The sequence below is a fragment of the Pongo pygmaeus genome, chromosome 14 (genome assembly GCF_028885625.2).
Source record: "Pongo pygmaeus isolate AG05252 chromosome 14, NHGRI_mPonPyg2-v2.0_pri, whole genome shotgun sequence".
NCBI classification, from domain to species: Eukaryota; Metazoa; Chordata; class Mammalia; order Primates; family Hominidae; genus Pongo; species Pongo pygmaeus.
This window is the reverse complement of record NC_072387.2, coordinates 120,484,991-120,508,726: the sequence shown is the minus strand read 5'-3', so window position 1 is coordinate 120,508,726 and position 23,736 is coordinate 120,484,991. Positions and strand designations below refer to the sequence as shown.

General features: G+C 51.0%; 1 protein-coding gene across 1 annotated transcript in view; it reads right to left on the bottom strand.

Moving 5' to 3' along the window:
* Positions 1 to 2,636: 2,636 nt before the first annotated feature.
* COL4A2 (collagen type IV alpha 2 chain) overlaps positions 2,637 to 23,736 on the bottom strand; it is a 206,245-nt gene continuing 185,145 nt past the window's right edge. Inside the window, exons 37-48 of the mRNA XM_054447359.2 lie at positions 23,518 to 23,625; positions 22,681 to 22,788; positions 21,694 to 21,765; positions 19,517 to 19,642; positions 14,134 to 14,250; positions 12,636 to 12,797; positions 12,437 to 12,535; positions 11,884 to 12,030; positions 11,611 to 11,727; positions 9,027 to 9,218; positions 7,421 to 7,707; positions 2,637 to 3,727 (exon numbers count right to left, since the gene is read on the bottom strand). Of these exons, the coding sequence (XP_054303334.2) occupies positions 3,470 to 3,727; positions 7,421 to 7,707; positions 9,027 to 9,218; positions 11,611 to 11,727; positions 11,884 to 12,030; positions 12,437 to 12,535; positions 12,636 to 12,797; positions 14,134 to 14,250; positions 19,517 to 19,642; positions 21,694 to 21,765; positions 22,681 to 22,788; positions 23,518 to 23,625 (1,793 nt within the window). The 3' untranslated portion in view covers positions 2,637 to 3,469. The remainder of the gene's footprint in view (positions 3,728 to 7,420; positions 7,708 to 9,026; positions 9,219 to 11,610; positions 11,728 to 11,883; positions 12,031 to 12,436; positions 12,536 to 12,635; positions 12,798 to 14,133; positions 14,251 to 19,516; positions 19,643 to 21,693; positions 21,766 to 22,680; positions 22,789 to 23,517; positions 23,626 to 23,736) is intronic.

The window sequence follows — 23,736 nt, the reverse complement described above, 5'->3', positions numbered from 1 at the left end:
AAGGACAGCCTTACATTTTATTGTCTGAGCTGAACTTATGCTGTATGAATACAAATAGCTCATAGATGTTTGTAGCTTGGTGCCTTCCTGAGTCTGCAGAGTGAGGCTCTTGCTGCACCACGTGTGGGAGGTGAGGATGCTGTTCCCTCGTTGCCTTCAAGACATCTGCTTGGGTTTGGTCTGTCACTTTAAGATCAGCTCAGTGTTGCCCTTCCCTTCCTTGTCTAGCATGTCATGGAATTTACTTTCCAAATCATTCTACTCCCTTCCCTGCACTGTGCATTTTAAATCATAGTGCTCAACCTCAACACATGTAGAACTCCCAGGTTGCAGCGATTCTCTACCTCCTTCCTCTTAGGTCCTGGACACGTATGAGTGCATACATGCCTGCAGCTTTGGGCACGTTCACGTGTAGTGACTGATTTCATTCTCCTGATGTCACTCTGATGCACAGGTACTTTGATTCATTTTACCAGAGGCCCAGCCCACTGAAGCAACCCATCCAGGCCATCCTTGCCAACTTGCTCTTCTTGGGTGGTTTAAAGGCTGATGTGCTCTCCAGGGCTTGTGAGTCTTCCTGGGTGCCCCTACCCAGTCAGGATGGCTGCAGACCCATCTTCATGCGCATTCCAGCAGCGTCTCTGCTAGGGCTGCTGAAAGTCACTGTCTGAAGCAGCTGGAAGGTGGAAGTGATTCTGACTTTGGGGCACCCACCCTCTGGAAAATGTGGCATATCATTAGTGGGTGGTTCAAGCACACTCAGCTCTCAGGGGGCAGTTATTCCTGGCACCAAGAAACTAGCCTGGAAAAAATCTGTCTTTTGCAACATGCAGGATCCATGAAGGACAGAGCTCTGATTTTCAAGGTGCAGGATGTCCAGTGGTTCGATTCCAGATGAAGCATCTCCACTCACTATACTTCAGCAGGATCGTGGGCTCCTTGGTACAGATGTCAGGGTTATGAATTGTGATTGGTTTATATTTTATGATCCACATTTTGGAAACCAATTATGTGTTGAGGATCTTTGTCTTCTCATTTATTTTAGGTCTAGGGTGAAACATTTCTTTTATGTTTAACACTGGGCACTGACGCTGAAGTGTGATCCACACACAAGGTATCAAGCCTAACCCGAGTCGAGCAGGGGTCTTCAGGACCGCAGCACACTTTGCGGTTGCCTCCTTGGCAGTGGGGGTGGAGTCTAGAATGAATTGTTGCTTCCCAGCTTCTAGAGTTGCTGTGGTTGCAAGCTCTGGTCTCTTGATCCCCGTCTCACATGCTCTGGGCCCACCGTTTTGCTACAGCTATTGCTGTGGTGACTGGCCATGTGCAGGTGTGGCCTGACACACCGTGTCTCAGCTCTGCCTGGTTCTCTACCACCTCCACCTGGCATCTGGCAGGAGCCCACTCAGCCATGCTGGTGTGTGGTGCACCTGGGAGTGTGAGGGAATTAACACCGTCAGGCAACCCCTGACCAGTCGAGACCACAGCTGATGGAGAACATTTCCCTTTCCAAGCCATGGCTGGACCATCTGAGGATCCTTCCTTGGTGGATCCCCAGCAGGATCAAGCCTAAACCGCCCACAGTGGTAACCCCCTTAGTCCCATGTCCTTCAGTTGGCTTTTCTTCTTCTTGGTATCACCCCCTCCCGGTCCCACTCAGGCTTCCTGATATCGCCTTCCCATATAGCCCTGCTGTGTAGAGGTCGTGGCCTCAGCCAGCTTGTGGGGGAACACGAGCCAGGGCAGCTGCGTATCTATTTCAAATAACATTATAAGGTAGGATACTTATTTCATAATGTGAACATTTTTCTTAGGAAAACTTCAATTTGAGATTGCATTTCAGAGGGTCAAAATAAACTCTGTGAGTTGAATCTCGGAGATTGTTTCTTTGAAATATTGAGCTTTGACTTGGGAAGTTATGTGGGATCTTTTTTTTTTTGTAGACATGGATCTCACTATATTGTCCAGGCTGGTCTCAAACTCCTAGGCTCAAGTGATCCTCCCACCTCAGCCTCCCAAAGTGCTGGGATTACAAGATGTGAGACACTGCACCCAGCCGATGTTGGAACAAATTGAATTACTTACATTTGTGAAGTACCCTTTCTCCAAATTCCCACGAGTGCTGGTTGGGGTGTTTTCTTTTCTTTTCTTTTTTTTTTTTTTTTAGATGGAGTTTCACTTTTGTTGCCCAGGCTGGAGTGCAGTGGCACGATCTCAGCTCACTGCAACCTCTGCCTCCCGGGTTCAAGTGATTCTCCTGCCTCAGCCTCCCGAGTAGCTGAGATTACAATCACTGGCAAATTTTTATATTTTTAGTAGAGATGGGGTTTCACCATGTTGGCCAGGCTGGTCTCGAACTCCTGACCTCAGGTGATCCAGCTGCCTCGGCCTCCCAAAGTGTTGGGATTACAGGCGTGAGCCAGCACGCATGGTCTGGTTGGGGTGTTTTCTGTAAGCATTAGTGAGTTGTAAACATAAATACATTCCCCGAGAAATGGCTGCAATACCACGAATGGGTTCAACTCTACTGAGATGGATAAAAACAGCAGCATGGGCGGACGCAGTGCCTTGCATTCATCTGAGCAGATATTTTGCTCTATGGACATGAGAAGATTAAGGCAGTCAACAACTTGGGGTTTAAAAATATTCAGAACCAAGTTTTATTTTGTAGTCGTTACACAGGAGGGGGTAGTCAGAAGAGCACAGCTCACCCCCAGCAGTGGAGGCGTTAAATCTCAGGGACAACGTGGGGCAGTGGGGACAGCACCTCCGACCCTATGGGGTGTATGTACCTTCAAGTAGCAAGGCTGACAATGATGTCTAGAAAGGTCTCCACTTCTGCCTGAGTTTTGCCAAACCCAGTGGTCTATAGGGATGTGGCAAAAGAATGACCTACCGCAGTGTGATTATCAGTGTTTTTTAAAATTAAGAGCACAGTTTTGCCTTTAAGATAATTCACATCAACGGTGTTTGGGAGAACGTAGAGCTGGCATAACATTGGCGTAGAAAGCAGGGCCAGGCCCACCCACAGGGCCCTCATGTGGGGACAGGTGCCTGAGCTCCTGAGCCCCTCGAGCCTCTGGCCATGGCTGGCTGCCTGTGTGCTGTTGTCTCGTCTATCCCACCCTGAGAAGTGAGTTGAACAATGTGAGTTGTCTGTGGCATTGGAAAGTGCAGTGGTTACATGGGTGTGTGCGAAGTGGTTAGCTGTGCCTCCAGGCGGTACATCTAGCAGGGGTGACGGAGGCCAGGGCTGCTCCTGGCTTTCTATGGGCAGGGCTTGCCCTGCAGGGATCCCGAGTGCTTGCACCCGTTCGATGACAGTGGCTGGCAGGTCTAAGTGCTGCTGCTGGATGCAAATTCCTTTGGTAGACTTTTTTTTTAAGAAAAAAAACCAATTTTTGGGTTGGCACCTGAGGTAATAAGTTAAGAATAAGCACCAAAATGGCCCTTCCTGGCACACGCCGGCTCACAGGTTCTTCATGCACACCTGGCAGCGGCTGATGTGTGTGCGGATGAGGCCGGCCTTGAGCGTGTCAGCAGAGGGCGAGCCCTGGAAGCTCTGCTCGGGAATGGTGGTCAGCCAGAAGCTGTACTTGTTGGCGTAGTAGTGGCAGGTGCCGCGGCCTCCATTACACTCGATGAATGGTGTGGCACGGAAGTCCTCCAGACAGCTGCCTGGTGACACCAGTGACTGGCCACCGCCTTCGTCTCCCGCCGCCGTGTGCTGCACACAGAGGGGACAGGACAGGGTTAGGAACCACAGGCTGCAGGTGGCACGGGGTCAGGGCATAGCCCTCTTCTGTGCATTTGTTTTTACTGAACAGCAAACCATGACCATCCATCTGTGTCAATACGGACAGGCGGCATCCTTGCGAATGCACCTTCAGCAAGAGGGGGATGGTGAAATACAGCTGGGCCCCCTGCAGGAGGCAGCCCCAGGCACTAGGATGTGCTGCAGAGGCACACGCATGGACACTAATTCACAGCCAGGCTGGCCGTTCACTAAGAACTAGAGCAGTGACGGCAGATATGAGCAGTAGATATAATTGACTACATTTCAGTAACAAAACAAAACAAAACAAAACATCTACCTAATCATCTGTTCAAAGAAAAACACCTGGCAGAAGAGATAACACAATGTTTACTCTTTTTAAAAGAAAAAAATAAAATTAAGATGTAGGCTAGCATCTGAGGCTAATAAGTTAAAAATAATCACCCAACCAGGCCTCCCAGCCCCTTCTCTGAAAATGCTGATGATCAGGGAGGAAAGATGAGTGGTTATAGTTTTTTTAAAAAAAAATCTGTACTTGCTGATTTTTCACAGTAAATATGTATTACTTGTGTAATTAAATACTTTTTTTTCAATCAGAGGTTGTTAATTAGTTGATTCTGAGGCTGGCTGGGAGATGGCTGAGGTCTTCAAGGAAGCCTTATTTTTTTTTCCATTTTAAAGTTCTACTTTCTGTTGCATCAACATGTTTAGCCTTTATGGAAGCGCATGGGAGGCCTCCTGGATCCCAGAGTTGGTGTATAAGGGCCATTTGGCTTGGCCGAGCAGGCTTTGAGTGGTAAGTGGGCTTCGGAATCTGTTTACTTAGAATAGAAATATCTCAGTTCAGTTTGCAGGGAAAAAAGGGGCTGTACTATGATATATTTGGGCAGGGGCCCCAGTTTAAGCTTTCCTTTAAATATAAAAAAAAAAACACAAAAAACCTTTAAAAAGTGTTCTGCTCACATAAGGCAGAAGCCTGTCCAGCCCTGAGCTGCCTGCTCTTGTCTGCTAATGAGCAGGTAATAAGAAGTGGAGACGTCCTCCAGGGCGCCTCCGGCTTCACTTTGGTCTGAAGGAGCCGAGGCTGTGCTGGGAACTGCCCAAAGGAGACACCTGGGACTCCCAGAACGAGGTCAGAAGGGAGCGCAATGTGAGAAGTCTTAGAGGCTGGTACCAGCCAGGTAAGAGCTGAGTTTGCTGTACACACACACATGCACACACATGGTGTACACTCATGCACACACAAATGCACGCATGTACACACACACACACACACAGTGCATGCTTGTGTACACAACCCTGGGCAGACACGTGCGTAAGTGCACACAGTCCAGGCACATGCACCCTTTCCAATGTGCTCCTCTCAGTGGACAAGCCTCTGGCTTTGGTACTCATAGCAGCTCATGTATCTTAAGAGAATTGCCTGGACGAGAGGCTGACCTGGAGAAGGGGTGTGAGGGCTCCAGATTGTAGCCAGAATTGAAAAAAGAGGAACTAAAATAACGGCTGGCTAGATATTTGTAGCCTCCACCAGAGCAGCTTTGAGAGAGGCCACCGAGGGGAGGGGAGAAAATGACTTTTGCTGCTGCAGTCTGCGTCAGGGGCTCTGCCCTCGTCCTCCCTCCCACAGGGTGCTCGCTTGTAGGGAATGCAGAAAATGCATCCTCTGAGGCCACCCACCCACCCTCATGGACAAAAGAAGGGTGAGCCAGGCGCTAGCCTCAGCACTGCTTTCGCCTTCTGCATACCCACTGGGGACAGTGGGGCAGTTGCTCTCAGCCGAGCTGTCCTCTCCTCTCCAAAGTCAGCTCTCATTATGCTTAGATGCCAGCAGCCCTAGTGGTACCATATGCTTGTCACCACACAGAAGGGATCAAAGAGTATTTAAAGTGCAGACAAGGCACACAGCTGTCTTGGTTTAGGTCCTGCCTCCTAGACGGCAGTCAGGGCATATCTGGAGGGGGCACATCTCCCGTACACAGATGTGTCTGCTCACTTATCCATTGTCAGGGCCAAAGGGGACTTTCTGTTGTTCTCAGAAGTCAAGGTACTTCTGGCCCATCTGTCCTGACCCAGGAGCCGTCTCAACCCATGCCTTTTGGGGATGTCAAGTTCCAGGCTTGCTGGGGCTGTCAGCCATTTATTTAAGCAGAGAGTTATGTGTGCAGAGGATAATGTCTGCTTATCTCGTGACAGTAATTTGAAACCTGATGCTAATGGAACAGGGGATGCCTGACCTTTCTGGATACTGTGTAATCATGCCCTTCACAAGGGAGAGGCTCATTTATTTTGAATTTAACAACGGGAGTTAAAAAAATAGCAACCAAAGCTTACTTCCTCCATGACACAGGGACACCCTGAAGGTCACTGTGAAACAAAAGAAGGTTGCTCCAAAGTCACCTTCCAGGATAAGTTTCTGGAAAGGTAGAAATTGTGCCTGTCCCTGCCCAGGATTTAGTATCCTGTTGCTCCAACTTATCATAGCAACAATACCTATTAAAATGCCAATACTTGCTTGTCTTCTCCTTCCTTTCCTAGAATCTGGATTTTTTTCCCTGTTGTTTTGAAAGATTAGCAATCATTATGTAATTTATATTTTATGTTGTGTGTATATATATATATAATTTATGAAATATTTAACATGCTGGGGATCCGATCCATATAGCTGGAGTTATGACAGTTACAATGCATATAAATAAACTCAGTGGAAGACCCACTGTCCTCAGCAAGACTTTCTTTTCTCCCTGCAATAGTATACAGATGGTCCCTGATTTACCATGATTAGACTCAGGTTTTTTGAGTTTTCGATGGTGCAAAAGCAATATGTATTCAATTCACTATTTGATTTCTGGTGGGGCTACATCCAGATAAACCCATCATAAATTGAAAACGCACTTTCAACTTATGATATCTTCATCTTACAATGAATTTATCGGGACGGGACCCTATTCCAAGTTGAGGAGCCTCTGCTTTAATAGGCAATATTGCAAGAGGCACTACGGTGCCGTGGTCTCTTCCCTGGAGGTTAAGCTAAACCTAATCTGGCCAAAGCTGAGGGTTCTCTATTTTATACCCAAAGGCGATCCGGAAGGGTGGGCGGTGCCTTCCCAGGTCCTGGTTGTGCACCTTCTCTTGGCTTTCAAAGGATCCACAGGCTCTCTATTTTATACCCAAAGGTATTCCAGAATTTTCCTCACGAATATATATCCATTTTAAGCCAGCCAGTTAATAGTTATTTCTTCAGGGTATTCTAGGTTCCAGATAGATTCTAAATAAAATCAAGATTCTAGAGAAAAGTCTTCCATATATTTAGACTTCTGGTAAACCCAAAGCAGCTGCACCTTTGGTGTTGGTGTTGTACCTAGTAAGATGGATAACAGGCAAGTTCGTCCTGGTTACTCCTTACAAAGGCCTGGTGGCAAATTAATGAGCCCTTTCTGGGTGGGGGAAGCCCTGTGCCCAGCATGTGGCTCAGTTAGCAAAGTGTAAGCTGTATTCCAGCTCTCACTCGCTTCCTGGGCCAAGTACCCTTGTGCAGTGCACACCCTGAACTGCCCTGTCTGATTATTCTTACAAAGGCAGCTGTTCTTGCTGTGTCCCCAGCAGGGTGTGGTTGGGGAGGGGAACTGGGCAAATACCACATACCATGAGGAAGGAATATCCGATCCACAAACTCCGCCACCCAGCTGGGCAGTGTGGAATAGAGACATCCTGACTGTGGACCGCGATGGCGACGGCTGGGGCCTCACACACAGAGCAGCGGCTGATGTAGGGCTTGATCTCGTCCTCGGCCACAGGCATCATGGGCAGCGGGGCAGTGGTAGAGAGCCAGTAGGACTTGTCGTTCCGGCTGGCATAGTAGCAGACATCACCAGGGTTGCAGTACAGGAAGGGCATGGTGCTGAACCGCGCCAGGCAGGAGCCCGCCAGCCCTGCAGAAGGAGGGATCATGAGATCACGGTGCAGTGTGGCTAGAAGATGCACCTGCCAGCCCCAGCCAGGCCCAGGAGGCTCTGTGTCACAGACTTGTCCCGGGGCACCTGGTGGAGTTCAGCCACCTACTGGAGGGCCAGGCTAAGGCTTCCCAATTTCTTTCTTTTTCTCTTTTTGATCAAACAGACTACACTGGCATTTTGGAACAGCTCTGTTCTTCTACAAGTTCTCACACATACTGGGCCAAGTTGGATCATCAGGGAGTGGCGTCTTCATCAATAGCATTTTGGTGAGCCTTACCTTAGTGGGGTCTTAACAGCACTGGCCCCAAGAAAACTCTGATGGCCTCCAAGGGGTCGCTCTTTGACCCTAAGGAGCCACCCCAGAAGGAGCCCTGGCCTCTCTCCCTTCCATGTAGTCTTATTGCTTCTGGAGACTCTCCTGGCCACAATGAATGCTGCAGCTAAGCAGGTTTCCCTCTTCACATGGATTGCTGAAAAGCTCAGACCCAGAAGTGCAGCCACCTTTAAGCAAACATGCCCAGTGCTAGGCCTGCCTCCTTGGCCCTGTTCCTAGATCTATTTTAGGCCCTTATCCTTGGCAGCCTTTGCCCCATTGTTCTTTAGAAACTCATTGTGGAGGCGGGGCACACAGGCAGGAATGTGAAGGCACCATGAGCCAGCTCCATGCTTCCCGGGGGCAGAACGCCTGGTGTAACCTGCACCGAGGAGGCAGAACACAGCCAGTGTCCCAGAGACCCTTCCCGTCAGCCCCTCAAAAGAGGACCTCAGACTAAGCTACCTCCACTTGTAATTTGTGTGTATTGCATTTTCTGTATTCAAAGTCACGTTAATGCCTTTTAAAGGCTTCCTTAAATAAGAGCATGCACACGTGTCCATGGGTCCATTTTCCTGGGGGGTCTGTATGGGAGAGTCTTATATGAACCCCAGCCCCTCATGGCCCCTGCCTGACTCCAAGTCTACAGAACTTGGGTCAAAAAGCAATAAGGAGGTGAAGTAATTGGTGGTCTCCACTGGAGAGGGGTCGGGGGTCAGACGGGTTGCATGGGAGCCTGCGGAAGTTGATACCAGGTTAAAAGGCAGGTCCTTGTGTTAAGGTCCTGAGGTTTAAGGCTTTGTAAGGCTTCTGCTTCAAAGGCTGTTTTAATCTTTCTGCGCTTAAGGAATGTAGGTGGACCCTTCCGTCAGGGGAACTTATCAGCCGTGGAGGGTTTGGGAGTCTTGCTGTGGCCCTTTGATCTTGGCCACTTCCAGGCCAGCCCTGAGCAGGCCAAAGGGGCCAGGCGGGAGGTACCTACCCAGGTCCTGGTTGTGCGCCTTCTCCTGGCCCTCGAAGTACAGCAGGCTGTACCCACTCCAGAGCTTGTTCATGCCCACCGGGCACATGGGCTCCTGGTCCGTCTGGCTGTGCTTCACCAGGAGGTAGCCGATGCTGACGCTGCGGCCTGGCATACCCGGCAGGCCTGGGCTCCCTGGACGGCCTGGTGCACCTGCAGCCCGAGAAAGAGACAGAGTGGACGGCCTGGTGCACCTACAGCCCGAGAAAGAGAGAGTGGACGGCCTGGTGCACCTGCAGCCCGAGAGAGAGAGAGAGTGGATGGCCTGGTGCACCTACAGCCCGAAAGAGAGACACAGTGGATGGCCGGGTGCACCTACAGCCCGAGAGAGAGACACAGTGGATGGCCTGGTGCACCTACAGCCCGAGAGAGAGAGAGAGAGTGGACAGCCTGGTGCACCTGCAGCCCAAGAGAGAGAGAGTGGACGGCCTGGTGCACCTACAGCCCGAGAAAGAGACACAGTGGACGGCCTGGTGCACCTGCAGCCCGAGAAAGAGACACAGTGGATGGCCTGGTGGACCTACAGCCTGAGAAAGAGAGAGAGTGGACGGCCTGGTGCACCTGCAGCCCGAGAAAGAGAGAGAGTAGACGGCCTGGTGCACCTGCAGCCTGAGAACGAGAGAGAGTGAACAGCCTGGTGCACCTGCAGCCTGAGAAAGAGAGAGAGAGCAGCCCCCTTGACAGCTGCCCCACAGAAACCTCGGGACCCAGGAGGGCAGGGCAGTTTCCAGGTGTGCCTAGAGCCATTGCTCTCCTTCCCCAGATCTTGGGGCTCAGTCTGTTGAGATCAGGAGACTCTTGGGAAGGATTTGATCTACACTTTGTGCTCAGTAGCATGAAATGATGGCAGTGAGGGCACTGGGCACAGAGGAGGGGTCCTTTCCATAAAGGACTCAGTTGGCCATAGGTAGGTGTGTACCCCTCAGGGTGTGCCCAACGTGCCTGGCGTTGGAAGTGTCCGGAGGAGTATCGCAGGCCAGCCCCCACCCCCAGCAGTGGCCTCCCTCCGCTGGACACTTCCAGGAGACGTGGCTCATCACAGGCCATGCTGACTGCGCATTTGACCACATCCTGGGTTAGAATGTTCTTTCTGCGTGCAGCTGAGATCCACCTCTTGTAACTCCTACCTGAGGAGCACACTGGGGTGGCTCATCTGCCTCCAGCACAGCAGCTCTGTGAATACTTCTCAGCTATCCCCGGTGAACCTTTCTCCCACTGTCCCTTCCCCTTCCAAGGGACACCCATGGTCATGGCCCTTTCTCCCAGGACACTTCCCCTCCGCCATCCCTAGCTTGTCTCCTACCCTGGGCGGGCTCCAATTTGCCAGCATTTGTTTTCAGGTGCACCCCACACTACCCGTAATTTGCCGGCTGTGGACCTGTCCCCAGGGGCAGGGGACTGCTATTTCCTTTGACTTGGACACCAATAATGCTACCCATGTTTAATTTTTTTTTTTTTTTTTGAGACAGAGTCTCGCTCTGTCGCCCAGGCTGGAGTGCAGCGGCGCGATCTCGGCTCACTGCAAGCTCCGCCTCCTGGGTTCATGCCATTCTCCTGCCTCAGCCTCCCAAATAGCTGGGACTACAGGCGCCTGCCACCACGCCCGGCTAATTTTTTGTATTTTTAGTAGAGACGAGGTTTCACTGTGTTAGCCAGGATGGTCTCGATCTCCTGACCTCGTGATCCGCCCGCTTCGGCCTCCCGAAGTGCTGGGATTACAGGCATGAGCCACCGCGCCCGGCCCCTATGTTTAATTTTAATTTTAATTTTAATGCTCAGACCATTGGCTCAAACTGAGCTCAGGTTGATTAAGACAAATTTTGAGTTTTTTTTTCATGAATAGCTGTTATTCCTGGCCTATTTCATTCTGCATATGTGCAAATAATTTTAAAAATAAGATGACCAGGCACGGTGACTTACACCTATAATCCCAGCACTTTGGGAGGCCAAGGAGGGCGGATCGTTCGAGGTCAGGAGTTCGAGGCCAGCCTGGCCAACATGGTGAAACCCTGTCCCTACTACAAATACAAAAAAGTGAGCTGGGTATGGGGGCACATGCCTGTAGTCCCAACTACTTGGGAGGCTAAGACAGGAGAATTGCTTGAACTCGGGAGGCAGAAGCTGCAGTGAGCTGAGATTGCACCACTGCACTCCAGCCTGGGTGAGACAGAGCGAGACTCTGTCCAAAAAAAAAAAAAAAAAGTAAGACAGGGCTTTGCACTGTGGCTCTTGTACATTTTAATAGTTGGTTTCTTTTGGCTCCTTGTCTAATCCTGACCCTTGAAGTCTACTGATCCCTGCCGCCCACTCCATAGCACTGCAGGTGCCCCAGGAAAAGGAGGGAGGCTGTCCCGGGACTCAGTGCCAGGTGTTCTGCTGGGCACAGGAGCATAGCTGCTATGCCCAGATTAGGAGCAGGAGGGTGGGGCAGCGCCTCATTTCTGGCTTTTCTGGGCTCTTGTGTGTCCCATTCCTGCAGACCACAGTCTGTGAGTCAGACCCAGAGCACTAGGACCTGGGAAGGTCCTTCCCCACCGTCACTCACCTTCTTGGCCAATCGGCCCCTGGTGGCCTATGGGTCCTTCATCTCCCCGGAACCCGGGAACAGCAGACACACCACCTCTTCCTTGGGGCCCAGCTTTCCCTGGAGCCCCACGGAAACCTGCAAGCCACCAAAGAAACGTTATGGCTGGAAACTGTGACCACGCCTGGCACAGCCAGCGATCCGCAAAGAGAACACAAGAGGACGTAATGCCAGCAGGTCCCGGCCTTGCCCGGGCAGCCCCGAGGGGCTCCAGGCCCCAGCTCAGCACTCTACCTGGTTCTCCGGGGGGGCCCTGGGGCCCCATCTCCCCCGGTGCCCCAGGGTGGCCTCGCCTCCCCTGGGGACCCACTGTCCCTGGTTGGACGGCAATCTTCTGGGGGATTCCTGCAATCCCAGGGGCTCCCACAGTCCCGGGGGCACCTGGAAGGGAAACAGAGAGGCCCCAGTAAACACACAAGGTCGTTCCACTCTCTTGCTCCGAGTGCTACTGCGCTTGTCACCTGGGGAGGCTTGGAGCTTCCCGGGCGTTTCTCACCCGCGGAGGCTTCTTTTGGAGCTTCCCAGACAATCGTGCTTTCTAGAGATGAGCCAGACACTAATGCGCCTGAGCCGTGACTCGGCGCCTGCCGTTTTAATATTAAGCTTTCCATTCCCCAAGGCCCTGTGACAACATCCGAGGCGCAGCCTTCGTTTCCTCCCTGCTCTTTACAACATGTGACTCATGCCAGAGAGGATCCTGGCTGTTTGACCTCCAGGATGTCCCCAAGCCTGGAGAGGCTGGGCTGAGCCGAGCCACTAGCTCTGCAAGTACCAGACGGTCACTTACCAGGGAATCCTGGGTCTCCCTTGGGTCCCTTGGGGCCTCTGTCGCCCACCGCCCCGGTGGGTCCAGTGTTCCCCATGAAGCCTTGTTCACCCCTGGGCCCTGCAACACAAACAAGACGTTAGGGACACGAAAGTCTGTGGGGAGGGGGCTCCTCTCACTGTGGCCAGGGCTGCTGGCCCATGGCCATGGGCACTGTTACCTTTTTCTCCCGGGAGACCGAACACACCAGGCCTGCCCTGGGGCCCGGCGTCCCCGGCCCATCCTTTGGTCCCTGGGGTTCCTGGAGCTCCTGGGTTCCCTGTGTCACCTTTGCTTCCAGGAAGAGCAGCAGACCCTGGTGGCCCTGGTGGGCCCCGATAACCTGTTGACATTAGGGACAAGAAAGGAGGGTTTAAACAGGACCCCAAGGCCCCTGGGGGCAGTCAGGTGCACAGTAACCCATTCAGGCGACAGTCTCTGGCAAGTTTGTGGCATGGAGTGACTTTGTCTTTGTTTTTAAAAAATTGTCGTACAATACGTATAACATAAAAGTTACCATTTTAATCATTTTTAGGTGCACTGCTCAGTGGCATTAAATATATTCACTTTCACCGCCGACTATCTCCAGAACTTTCTCATCCTAAACTGAAATCTGTCCCTGTTATACACTCACTCCCCATGTCCCTCTCCCCCCAACCCTCAGCAACAGCCATTGTACTTTCTGTTTCTATGAATTTGATGACTTCAGGGGCCTCATATGTGTGGAATCACAGAATCTGACCTTTTGTGACTGGCTTCTTTCACTCGGCAGAATGCCCTCAAGGGTCATCTAGGTGATAGCAGGTGATAAAAGTTCCTTCTTTTTAAGACCGAATAAAGGCTGGGCAAGGTGGCTCACACCTGTCGTCTCAGCACTTTGGGAGGCCGAGGTGGGAGGATCGCTTGAGGTCAAGAGTTTGAGACCAGCCTGGCCAACATGGTGAAACCCTGACTCTACTAAAAATAGAAAAATCAGCTGGGCTTGGTGGTGGACACCTGTAATCCCAGCTACTCAGGAGGCGGAGGCATGAGAATTCCTTGAACCTGGGAGGTGGAGATTGCAGCGAGCTGAGATTGTGCCACTGCACTCCAGCCTGGGCGACAGAGCAAGGCTGTCTCAAAAAACAAAAAACAAGAAAACAACCAAACAAAAAAGATGGACTCCTCTTGTACTGGGTGGATACTGACTGCATTTTGCTTCTTAACTCCTCTGTCAGTGGACACTCAGGTTGCTTTCAGCACTTGGTGCTTGTGAGTAGTGCTGCTGTGAACCTTGACACACAAATACTTGTTTGACGGGTGACTTCATCTTTACGCCATCTCTTTCCAATATTCAGCTCGTTTGTGATTAGGAAGTGCAAATTAAATTTAATATTTGTCTAAACACAATACAGTGAGGAAGAAGAAAGCTGTTCATACTGCACATTTCTGAGTCCCCTGCAGTTTGACTATCTGCTATTACAGCAAGTAAATGACATGGCCTGTGTCTCAGCTTCCCGGGGACCAGGTCATGCAGGTGATAGAAATGACACAGGAGGAGCCATCATGGCTCCTGCCTCTTTGACTGGAGTCTGGGCACAGTGTGGAAATGAACGTCTGTTCTCCCCCTACATTAAATGGGCCATTGCCAGCTCCTGCCCCTAGAGATGTCAAAGCACAGATGTATAAGTCCTGCTTACCTTTCAGGCCAAATATCCCTGGCGCCCCTTTGTCACCAGGTGCCCCAGAGATGTTGGAAGGGGGTGTGATGCCAGGGAACCCCTGAAGTCCTGGACTCCCAGGTGGGCCTCGTTCCCCTTAGGATAAAAACAGAAGAAATTATTTTCAGCATTAGCACCCAACTTTTCAAATCTACTGTTTTCCCTCCACACCATCACCTGTGGTGGACCAGAGCCTAGTGAGCGAGACAGTGATGGGAGGTGCCCTCAGGCCAAGGAACATCTCATGGTGAGGCTGGGGAGGCTCTCAGGGTGGGGTTGGGGGGCAGGGGCTATGTGAACCCCTCCCCCAACCCCAGCCTTTCTCCTGTGAGAAGCCCTCCACTGGGATCCTGTCTGCCTGTGCTCCACTTCCCCAAGGCACTGCCCGATCATGCTTAGATGGAGCCTCAGCCCCAGGCGAGGCACAGCTGCTCAGACTCTGATCCTGATATGTGTGAACAGTGGTCAGCACAGGTGATGGACAAAAGGTTGAAAAATTGCAAATAAGGCTTGCAATTGACATCAGTATTGTCAACCCTCCCTGCGGCTGTCCTTCAGTGCCTCGGATCCCAGCTTGGATAGAGTTGGTCCTCATTATTCACAGATTCTGTGTTTCCCAATTTGTCTACTCACTAAAACTCACTTGGAATCCCCCCCAAATCAACACTGGCATTCACGGATATACACAGAGGCAAAATGAGTCCCAGCTGAGGTCCAGCAAGGTGACGCTCCTGCCTTTTTGCTGCAGCTCGTACTGTACACACGTGTCCTTGTCTTGGTCTCTGTAGTGCCCTGTTTTCCACATTTTTGTGCTTTATGCTGGTGATTTTGCTGTTTCAAATGCCCCCCATGCATTGTGTTGAAGTGTAGCCTAGTGTTGGTAAGTGCAAGAAGGCCGTGAAGTCCCTTATGGAGAAACACATATGTAAGAGAAGCTGCATTCAGGCACGAGTGAGAGTGCATGTTGAGTGTCCATGAATCAGCAGTCCACACTAAACAAGGTGCCGTTACACAGAAAACCAGCTTATATATTGATCATTGACAAACATCTTGTGAGCAGAGGCTTGCAGGAACTTAGCCTTGTATTTCCCCTAGGAGCAATGGTTCAGTATTCACTAAGTCAGTGTTCTTGGTGACTTCAGAACATAACTACTGTGAATAACGAGAACCAACCGTTTTTGGGTTAAAGGCTGGAGCTCTTTGACATTAGTAGGAGAGTAAGAGGGAAATGGCCACATAAGGAAATCTGTGGAAATTCCACTCCTCCCTATGCTGTCAGCCAACAAGACACTAATGGAGCTTTATGTGCTGTAGGGCAGTGGTGGGTAGAAATCAGTGTGGACTTGAGTCTGGGCGGATTAAGTCTACTTTCTCTTCTAAGCACCTTCAGCCTTTTGTTTTTCCTGGGGCTAGGGACCAAGATTAGTATTAGAACCCTGCAAAATGTCAGAATGTCCAAGTGGGCAAGGAGGGCATCATTTCTGCTCTGCAGGAAATAGTGAGCTGGGCGAAACAGTGCAAATCTATAAAAATGAGAAAAGGTAGCAACAGTGGTTTTCTGTTTCCCCTCTGGCTTTACGACTGATCTACACGCATCAGCAGCAGGAAGAGGTTTTCCCTTTGGAAGATCCTGGTATCCATTATCCATCCCAGGGGAAAGGATTCCATTCATGCGTACTTCCAAGTAGGACAAAACAAACAGCAGGAGAAATATTTAGAGAGGTGAGGCTTGTCTCACAAATCACAGACAACACGCAAGTGGGTTCATTAGCCCTGGGGGCATGAGTGAGCCACCATCTGTAGTTTGATAGAAAATGACACCAATTGAACTGCTTCTAGCTATTGTCACAAAGTACCCGAAACAGATGGTGAGTGTCAGTAAATAATGGCAGACTCCTGAGTTAGATGATCCAGTGCAATCCGCAGACTGGCAGATTCCCACGAAAACATAATTAACTTAACTGCAGTGATGAGGACTCTGTTAATGAGAACATTTAGCAAACATGAGTCAGTTTGCTGGAATCTAGATGGAAACTGCTACGATTTCTCAGAAGCCCCCACGGATCGTCCTAAGTACTGACATAAAAAAGTCTCACTAACAGGAGTTCCATGAAGGGCCATGTTGCATGACTCAAGGCCAAATCAGGAACTGATGCTTGAATGTCAGCTGCAGAAATAGGTGAGGTTGCAAATCCTAGTTTCAGTGAGCTGTGATACGGTTTGGCTGTGTCCCCACCCAAATCTCATCTTGACTTGTAGTTCCCATAATCCCCACATGTCGTAGGAGGGACCTGGTAGGAAGTAATTGAATCATGGGGGTGGCTGTCCTCATGCTGTTCTCGTGATAGTGAGTTCCCACAAGATCTGATAGTTTTATAAGGGGCTTCCCCCCACCCTTTACTCGGCACTTCTCTCTCCTGCCGCCAGAAGAAGGATGTGTTTGCTTCCCCCTCTGCCATGATTGTTAAGTTTCCTGAGGCCTCCCCAGCCATGCAGAACTGTGTCAATTAAACCTCTTTCCTTTATAAATTACCCAGTCTCTGGTATTTCTTCATAGCAGCATGAGAACGAACTAATACAAATGAGATGCAACTCATGCAAAGGAAGATGACGGATTCAAATTATTCCCATATTTTCAGAGAAGAGTGTGTGTCCTGAATGACATTATGATCAGTGTGTGAACGTCATCATGGAAAGTCATCTTTCCCTCATCACCAGCCAGAGGCAGTGGCCTCATATGCCAAGGCCCAGTGGCGCTGGGCAGTGTCTGCTCTGGCCTCCAGGACCTGCTCTGAAGTCATCAGCTCATGGGCCCACTGTGATGTTCATGCAGGTCGAGGGTGGGGGCATGGCTTGCAAAAGTCAGCATGCCGCACGGTGGCTTGGAAGCCAGGGACACCACCCAGGTCCCTGGGATGGAATGCAGGGAGCACCACAGGAGGTCACGAAGAGTTTTGATAAATGGGTCCCACACAGATCAAATGTGTAATAAAGCCATCAATGTTGCCTTAGGGGTGTTCTGAACTACATGTAACTCTCCACTGATGTCAGAAAATTATCTTACAATTTCACAATATTCTTCTCCAGCAAGTATTTGTTGAGCATTCACTCAGGGACAAGCATTTTGCTGAGGTATTAAGTGGAAAATAAATGAGATAAATCTCTGTCCTTGGGGATGGAAATCTTAATCTTTTTTGTGGTCAAGTACAGGGCCTGAACATCATGCTGTTGAATCAAACGTTAACAATGCATGGTCATACAAAATGCTAGCAGCTGTGTTCTGTGACCCCCCTCTATGGGCCACTGTGTGCACCCTGTCGAAATCCCATCTCAGTTTCCTCCGCCCCTCCCTGTGCCGGATCTCCTCTCCACATCTCCTGGTCAAGTCTTTCCCATTGCTGCGTTCCCAGATGCCTTTCAGGTGACAGACTGGTAAACTGATCATCATGACACTCTGAAAACAATGCTATGTTTCGAGGCCTTTAAAGATAGCAAACACTTATTGCTGGCCTCCTGTGTGCAAGAGCTTTACCTGTAGTATCTCATTGTATCCTCCTAATACTCACAAGTGCATTCTTATTTCCATTTTACAGACAAAGCCAGAGACATTCAATACCATGGCCAAGGTCACATGGTGAAAATATGGTACATGTGAGATGCAGAACAAGAACCCAACAGGTGTCTGATTTAAAGGTCATGGGCATGGTCAATTCTACTGCTGGGCTCCTGGGAGGCTTATCTGGTGGACAGACCCTAGATCCTCACCCCTGACTGAGGCTGTGCTGGTGGACTGACCTAGATCCTCAGTCCTGAGTGGAGGTTGTGCTGGTGGACTGACCTAGATCCTCAGTCCTGAGTGGAGGTTGTGCTGGTGGATTGACCTAAATCCTCAGTCCTGAGTGGAGGTTGTGCTGGTGGACTGACCCTAGACCCTCAATCCTGGCCGAAGCTGTGCTGGTGTACTGACCTAGATCCTCACCCGACTGAGGCTGTGCTGGTGGACTGACCTAGATCCTCAGTCCTGAGTGGAGGTTGTGCTGGTGGACTGACCTAGATCCTCAGTCCTGAGTGGAGGTTGTGCTGGTGGATTGACCTAAATCCTCAGTCCTGAGTGGAGGTTGTGCTGGTGGACTGACCCTAGACCCTCAATCCTGGCTGAAGCTGTGCTGGTGTACTGACCTAGATCCTCGCCCCTGACTGAGGCTATGCTGGTGGACTGAGCCTAGATCCTCATCCCTGGCTGAGGCTGTGCTGGTGGACTGACCCTAGATCCTCACCGCTGGCTGAGGCTGTGCTGGTGTACTGTCCTGGATCCTCACCCTGACTAGGGCTCTGGCAGCACCATGCAGCCTCCCAGGATAGTCTGGCTCCTGTTGGCAGAGCCACTCCTCTTTCTTCTATCTTCAGATCAGTGCTGTGGAGCTCTGAGGCTAGGGGATTCTGGAGTTTCCAGCTGCTGGTGAGGGGAGAGGGCAGGCAGCAGATCCTGGAGAGTCAGATGTGATCTGCAAGCCTTGAGACATCCCTGCATCCCAGCAAAAGTCAGCGTTGCTGGCCTCCTTGGTCCTGACTTCCTCTCCGTGTCTGGTTCTAGCTTCATGGGGAATTGGCACTAGAAAAACTCAGGCCTTTGTGCACGGAAGCGAGTTTCTGTTGCCAGCATGGAGCCCAGGGTGCCCAGGCTGTCCGTCCAGGTGTGCTGCCCAGCTCCCATACCTGAGCCAGGAGATGCCCCTGGTCGGGCTGGTGAGGTGGGCAGGGTGGGGAAGGGCCCATGGATCCCAGGAGCAGACTCTGGGGCTGTGGGCTCATGCACAATGAGACTGCAACAGCCTTAGCAGACTGGCTCCCAGGAAGGTCCTGGTTTCTGTTTTTATCTAGGAATGTTTCTCACTGCCATTTAGACTTGAGCCCACTTTGGCTGGTAAGCAGAGAGGCTATGGGGTGGGAAGGCAGGTTTCTGGGTATTTCCTACCCAAGTATGGATCAGCGTGGCTCTGCTAGGAGGTTTAATGCATTTATTTATTCGCATATTCACTACCCAGAGTGCTTGTTATGGCAAGGCCTGTGCCAGTGTCCCGGGGGCAAAGAGGATCTGACGGGATCTCTAGGCCAGGGAGCTTATCAGTTACTCCTCGGGATGGGTGGTCAGTGCCTCACTAACACTAATGGATAAAATAAATTGCCTAACAAACTAAGACTAGCTGAGAGGTTCTGCAACAGGTAGTCCTCCCCAGAAAAACCAGCTCTTTCCTGCACTTCTACACAGCCTCTCCCACCCCATAGACACTCCACGGCCCCACCTCTGGGTGGGTTCTGGTTACTGGGACGGCAATGTTGGCTTTGGAATGTGTGGCCTCACCTGGAGCTCCTTGGTCTCCTTTCTGTCCTGGGACTCCCACAGGGCCTGGAAGGGTGTTGGCCTCTCCTGGTTCACCTCTTTCCCCAGGAGGGCCTGGGAAGCCTGGGTCTCCGTGGATGTCAGCACCTGTGGAAGAGTTATAACAGCAGCTGATGTACAGTTCACTTTCCTAAGTGAAAGAACAGCTCGGGGTGCCTCAAAAGCAAAGAAACAGAGGCAGCCATGGTGATTTCAGCTTGCATTACAATATATGGCCTCCAGGTCACAGGAGCTGAGATTTGGAAGGGATCTTATAGATATCACAGTGGAAGCCCTTGGCTCTATGGATAAGAGGATCGAGGCCCATCAGAGGGTCCAAATTCACAGAAACAGTGGGTCAAGGAGCTGGGACCCCTCCCAGGCCTCTAGGCTCCTGGGGGCTGCTCTTCAGGCTATGCTTAATTAGGTTTTCAAAGTAAACACTATCTAAAGTCTTCCCCGTTCTCCTATCAGGTGCTCATCGCCATCGTGGCAGGAAACAGCAAGACAACGAGGATCTCCCGCCACTCGCCCACTGGAACTGGAATGGAGTGTTAATGACGCAGGAGTGCGTGAATTTACATGTAATATACACACATACAAATTCACCTGTAGACAGAGCAATATTTGGTTATATGAAATGTCTACAAACAGCACATTCTAAAAGCAGCTTTAGGATTATGGGTGCTTTTTTTCCTCCTGAATGTGTTAATTTTTTTTTTTTTTTTTAAGATGGGGTCTTGCTCTGTCGCCCAGGCTGGAGTGCAGTGGCACGATCTCAGCTTACTGCAAGCTCCGCCTCCTGGGTTCATGCCATTCTTCTGCCTCAGCCTCCCGAGTTAAATGTGTTTAAATGTGCTAATTTTTTTTCTCCACTGAACATAAATAATTTGTATAAATTGAAAAGCAAACAAGGTTATCTTTTGAAAAAAAGACATAATAATAAAATGATTCCCCACTTAGTGCCTAATGTCCTTCAAATGTTATTTTATTAGTCCTATAATAGATTTCAAAATTAAATGAAAAGACAAGGACATTAAAATTTAGGATGAAAATAGCTGAATTTAAAATAAAGAAGTTTCAAGAAGCTGCCAATCAGCTTCTTGGGGAGGACAGGGTTAAAGGGAGGCCTTCTGTGGGAAAGCCTGATGATCCTTTTGAGGAATAAATCAACATCCAGTTGCTGTGACTATATCCTAGAAGGGCTCAGGATGGAAACCTTATTCTGCCATTGGCTTTTGGAAATAATGAGGCTTTATATCCCCATTCAGGGAAAAAAATGTGCTACAGTAGTTTATAAAATAAGCCAGACAATGCTATGAAAGGTGTCAGTTTCTTTTTCCTGTAGAATAAGAAGCCCTTGGTTCGCCATTGCTATGGACTGATTGTGTCATTCTCCCCAACCCCAAAGTTCGTAAGTGGAAGCCCTAACTCCAGTGTGATGGCATTTGGAGCGAGGGCCTTTGGGAGGTAATTAGGGTTAGGCCAGGTCATGAGGGTGGGGCCCCAAGATGGGGTTACTGCCCTTATAAGAAGTGACAGGGGAGAGCGGGTGCTCTTCCTCGTGAGGACACAGCGAGCAGCCAGGATGCGGCCCTCCTGGAACCCCACCACGCTGGCATGCTGATCCCAGCCTCCAGCCTCCAGCCTCCAGAACTGGGAGGAAAGCCATTTCGGTTGTTTTTGGCTCCCAGCCTGTGGGTGCCCACAGACTCAGCGTTATCACTGTCTCCAGCATCAGAACCACCCAGGGGCAGGTGGAGACCGCTGGCTTCCTTATGCCAATGAAATGAAAGATCACAGACAGGCAATGGGCAGAGTGAATACTCCGGACACCCGAGGGGCGCAAGTGCATCCCGCCCTCCCCACGGTGCTGCTGAAAAAGCAAGGACTCTATTTCTCTCTCCGTCTAAAAGCCTGATGAGTCCATTCAACACAGCAACTGGCTTGAGAAACCGATTCTTAGGGATCACGTCTTAGCAGTGTACAGGACCACAGGGCCCGGACCCCCCCCTCAGGGCCGATCACATAGCACTTCAGGAAGCCCACTCTGCTCTCTGAGACCCTCCCTTCCCTGAAGTCTGGAGGGCAGACTCAGCACAGAGTCCCCACCCTCGACACCTCTGCGTGGGACTTGGGGCTGGGATGGCACAGAGTACCTGGGGATCCTGGAAAGCCTTTGGTGCCTGGCAAGCCGTGTAAGCCGCGGATCCCACGGAGTCCCGGAAAACCTGTGGGGGTGTCACTCATCGTTATTTCACCCGTGTGGGTGTCACTCATCGTTATTTCATGTGTGGGACAGCACAGGGGGTTCTGGGTGGGAGAAACCCTCAAGATAACTCAGATGTGTTTTGTTGGCTCTGAAACTGTCACCTGATACTGTCACCCATACAATCCTGCTAAAGCCCCACAAATAGGAAGCAGCTAAGCCACATGCTCAACTTACACGACATGTAAACTAACCACTCTTATGTTACCTAGGAAAACCATTGACTGGAACACTGTCTTCATGGAATCTTTTTAACAGACTCACTAGGCCAGAAGGGGCCTGGGGAGTGACATGTCCCATGCCTCTTCTTGACGCCTGGCCACTGCTGTATGTTTGGTTTGTAAAAGCTGCTTGCAACAAATAGCCCGGTGTCATTTCCATTCCCTCTGGACTTCTGAGGGTAAATATTTCTAAAGCAGGACACAGCAAACAGGTGGCAACTCCTTCTGTGACGTGGGCAGTGAGCATGGCAGGGTGGCCCGTCTCGGGGCTGCAAGGGGGCTGTAAGGGGACCCTGGGGGTGGTCTGTGCAGCACAGTGGGACACCGAGGCTGCTCCTGCACCGTGATCTTGCTGTGCATCCCTGTGTGGCGATGACAAGTGGACCCTGAAGCCTCTCTGGGAGGCCTTCATTCATCCTTCTGGGAGGTGAAGCCCTGGGCAGATGTGTGCATCTGGCTTGATTCCCAGTTGCCCGGGGCACCAGTATACCCCGTGCTGCTGTGTTGGTGCAGACCACCGTAAGCCACAGCAAACCTGCCTTTGCTCTCATATGGGCCTTAGAAGTTGCCCTGAGAGAGGCTGGCCTGCTCAGCGGTGCCTCCTGCACAGCCCACAACTCTGGGTCTGGGTGACTGCGTGTTTTGCGTGGCCTTACCTGGTAAGCCCGGAGCTCCCGGCCAACCATCATCTCCTTTGCCACCAGGCAGTCCAATCCGCCCCGACTCTCCCTGCGACCCTGGAGGCCCAGTCAGCCCTGGAAAGCCTGGGGGTGAACACAGCATTAAGTCTGAGCACACAGGACACCTTGGACACTGCCTGGTGAGGTCCTGGCGGGAGTGGCAGCCACTCTGGGAGGGGTAGAGGGCCGGAAGGGCTGCAGTGCCAGTTGGAGGAGAGATTAGAACTGTCCCTCAAGCTGGGGATGCGGGTGGTCTTAGACCCCACATATAAATTCAATAGGATTTGCTCAGCCTTGCCAGAGAGAAAATAGCGTGTAGTTTTAATTCTTGCCCTATTATCCAAATAGACGTCTGGAGAGGACCCTGAGGCAGTGCCTGGAGAGATGAGCCTCTTGGCGTTCCCCGGTGGTGAGTAAACACAGCCAGAAGCAGGAGCAACAGCACGGGAAGCCAGCCCACTGTCCGCTCTCCTTCTCTAACCTAGGATGTTCATAGTGGTTTCTGCATATTCAACGCAAGCAAAGGGATCCCTTACAAACTGTCGGCTTCTATACAAGAGACAGAGGCTTGGCCGAAGAGGCACTTCTTGTTCATCCCCATGCTTCTCCCCAGTTCTCAGGTCTCCCCCCAGCCCAGGTGGTTGTTTCTCTCCATGCCATCAGCCCTGAAGAAAGCTGCTAAGCGGGCAGCAGGCACGAGTGAGCTTCCAGGGTTGGGTGTGATTGGGGGAAATTGATAATGTTGGCCGCCTTTGTTCTGGGGTCTCCGGAGGGCCTGCCTGAGGAAGGCTGTGTGGCTGCAGGAGATTTTACCCGTTTGTCCTTTAAGTCCAGGAGGGCCTTGGACTCCAGTCACGCCTGTTATCCCAGGGAAGCCGATGTCACCTTCTGTTCCCTTCTCTCCAAAGAATCCCTTCAGACCTGCAACCACAGACATGCTGCTTGGAACAGACACCATGCCCCTGTGGGTTCCTGGGAACCCCAGCTCTAGGATGTGCAGAACCACACTGCTGCTCCTCCAGGAATGGACAG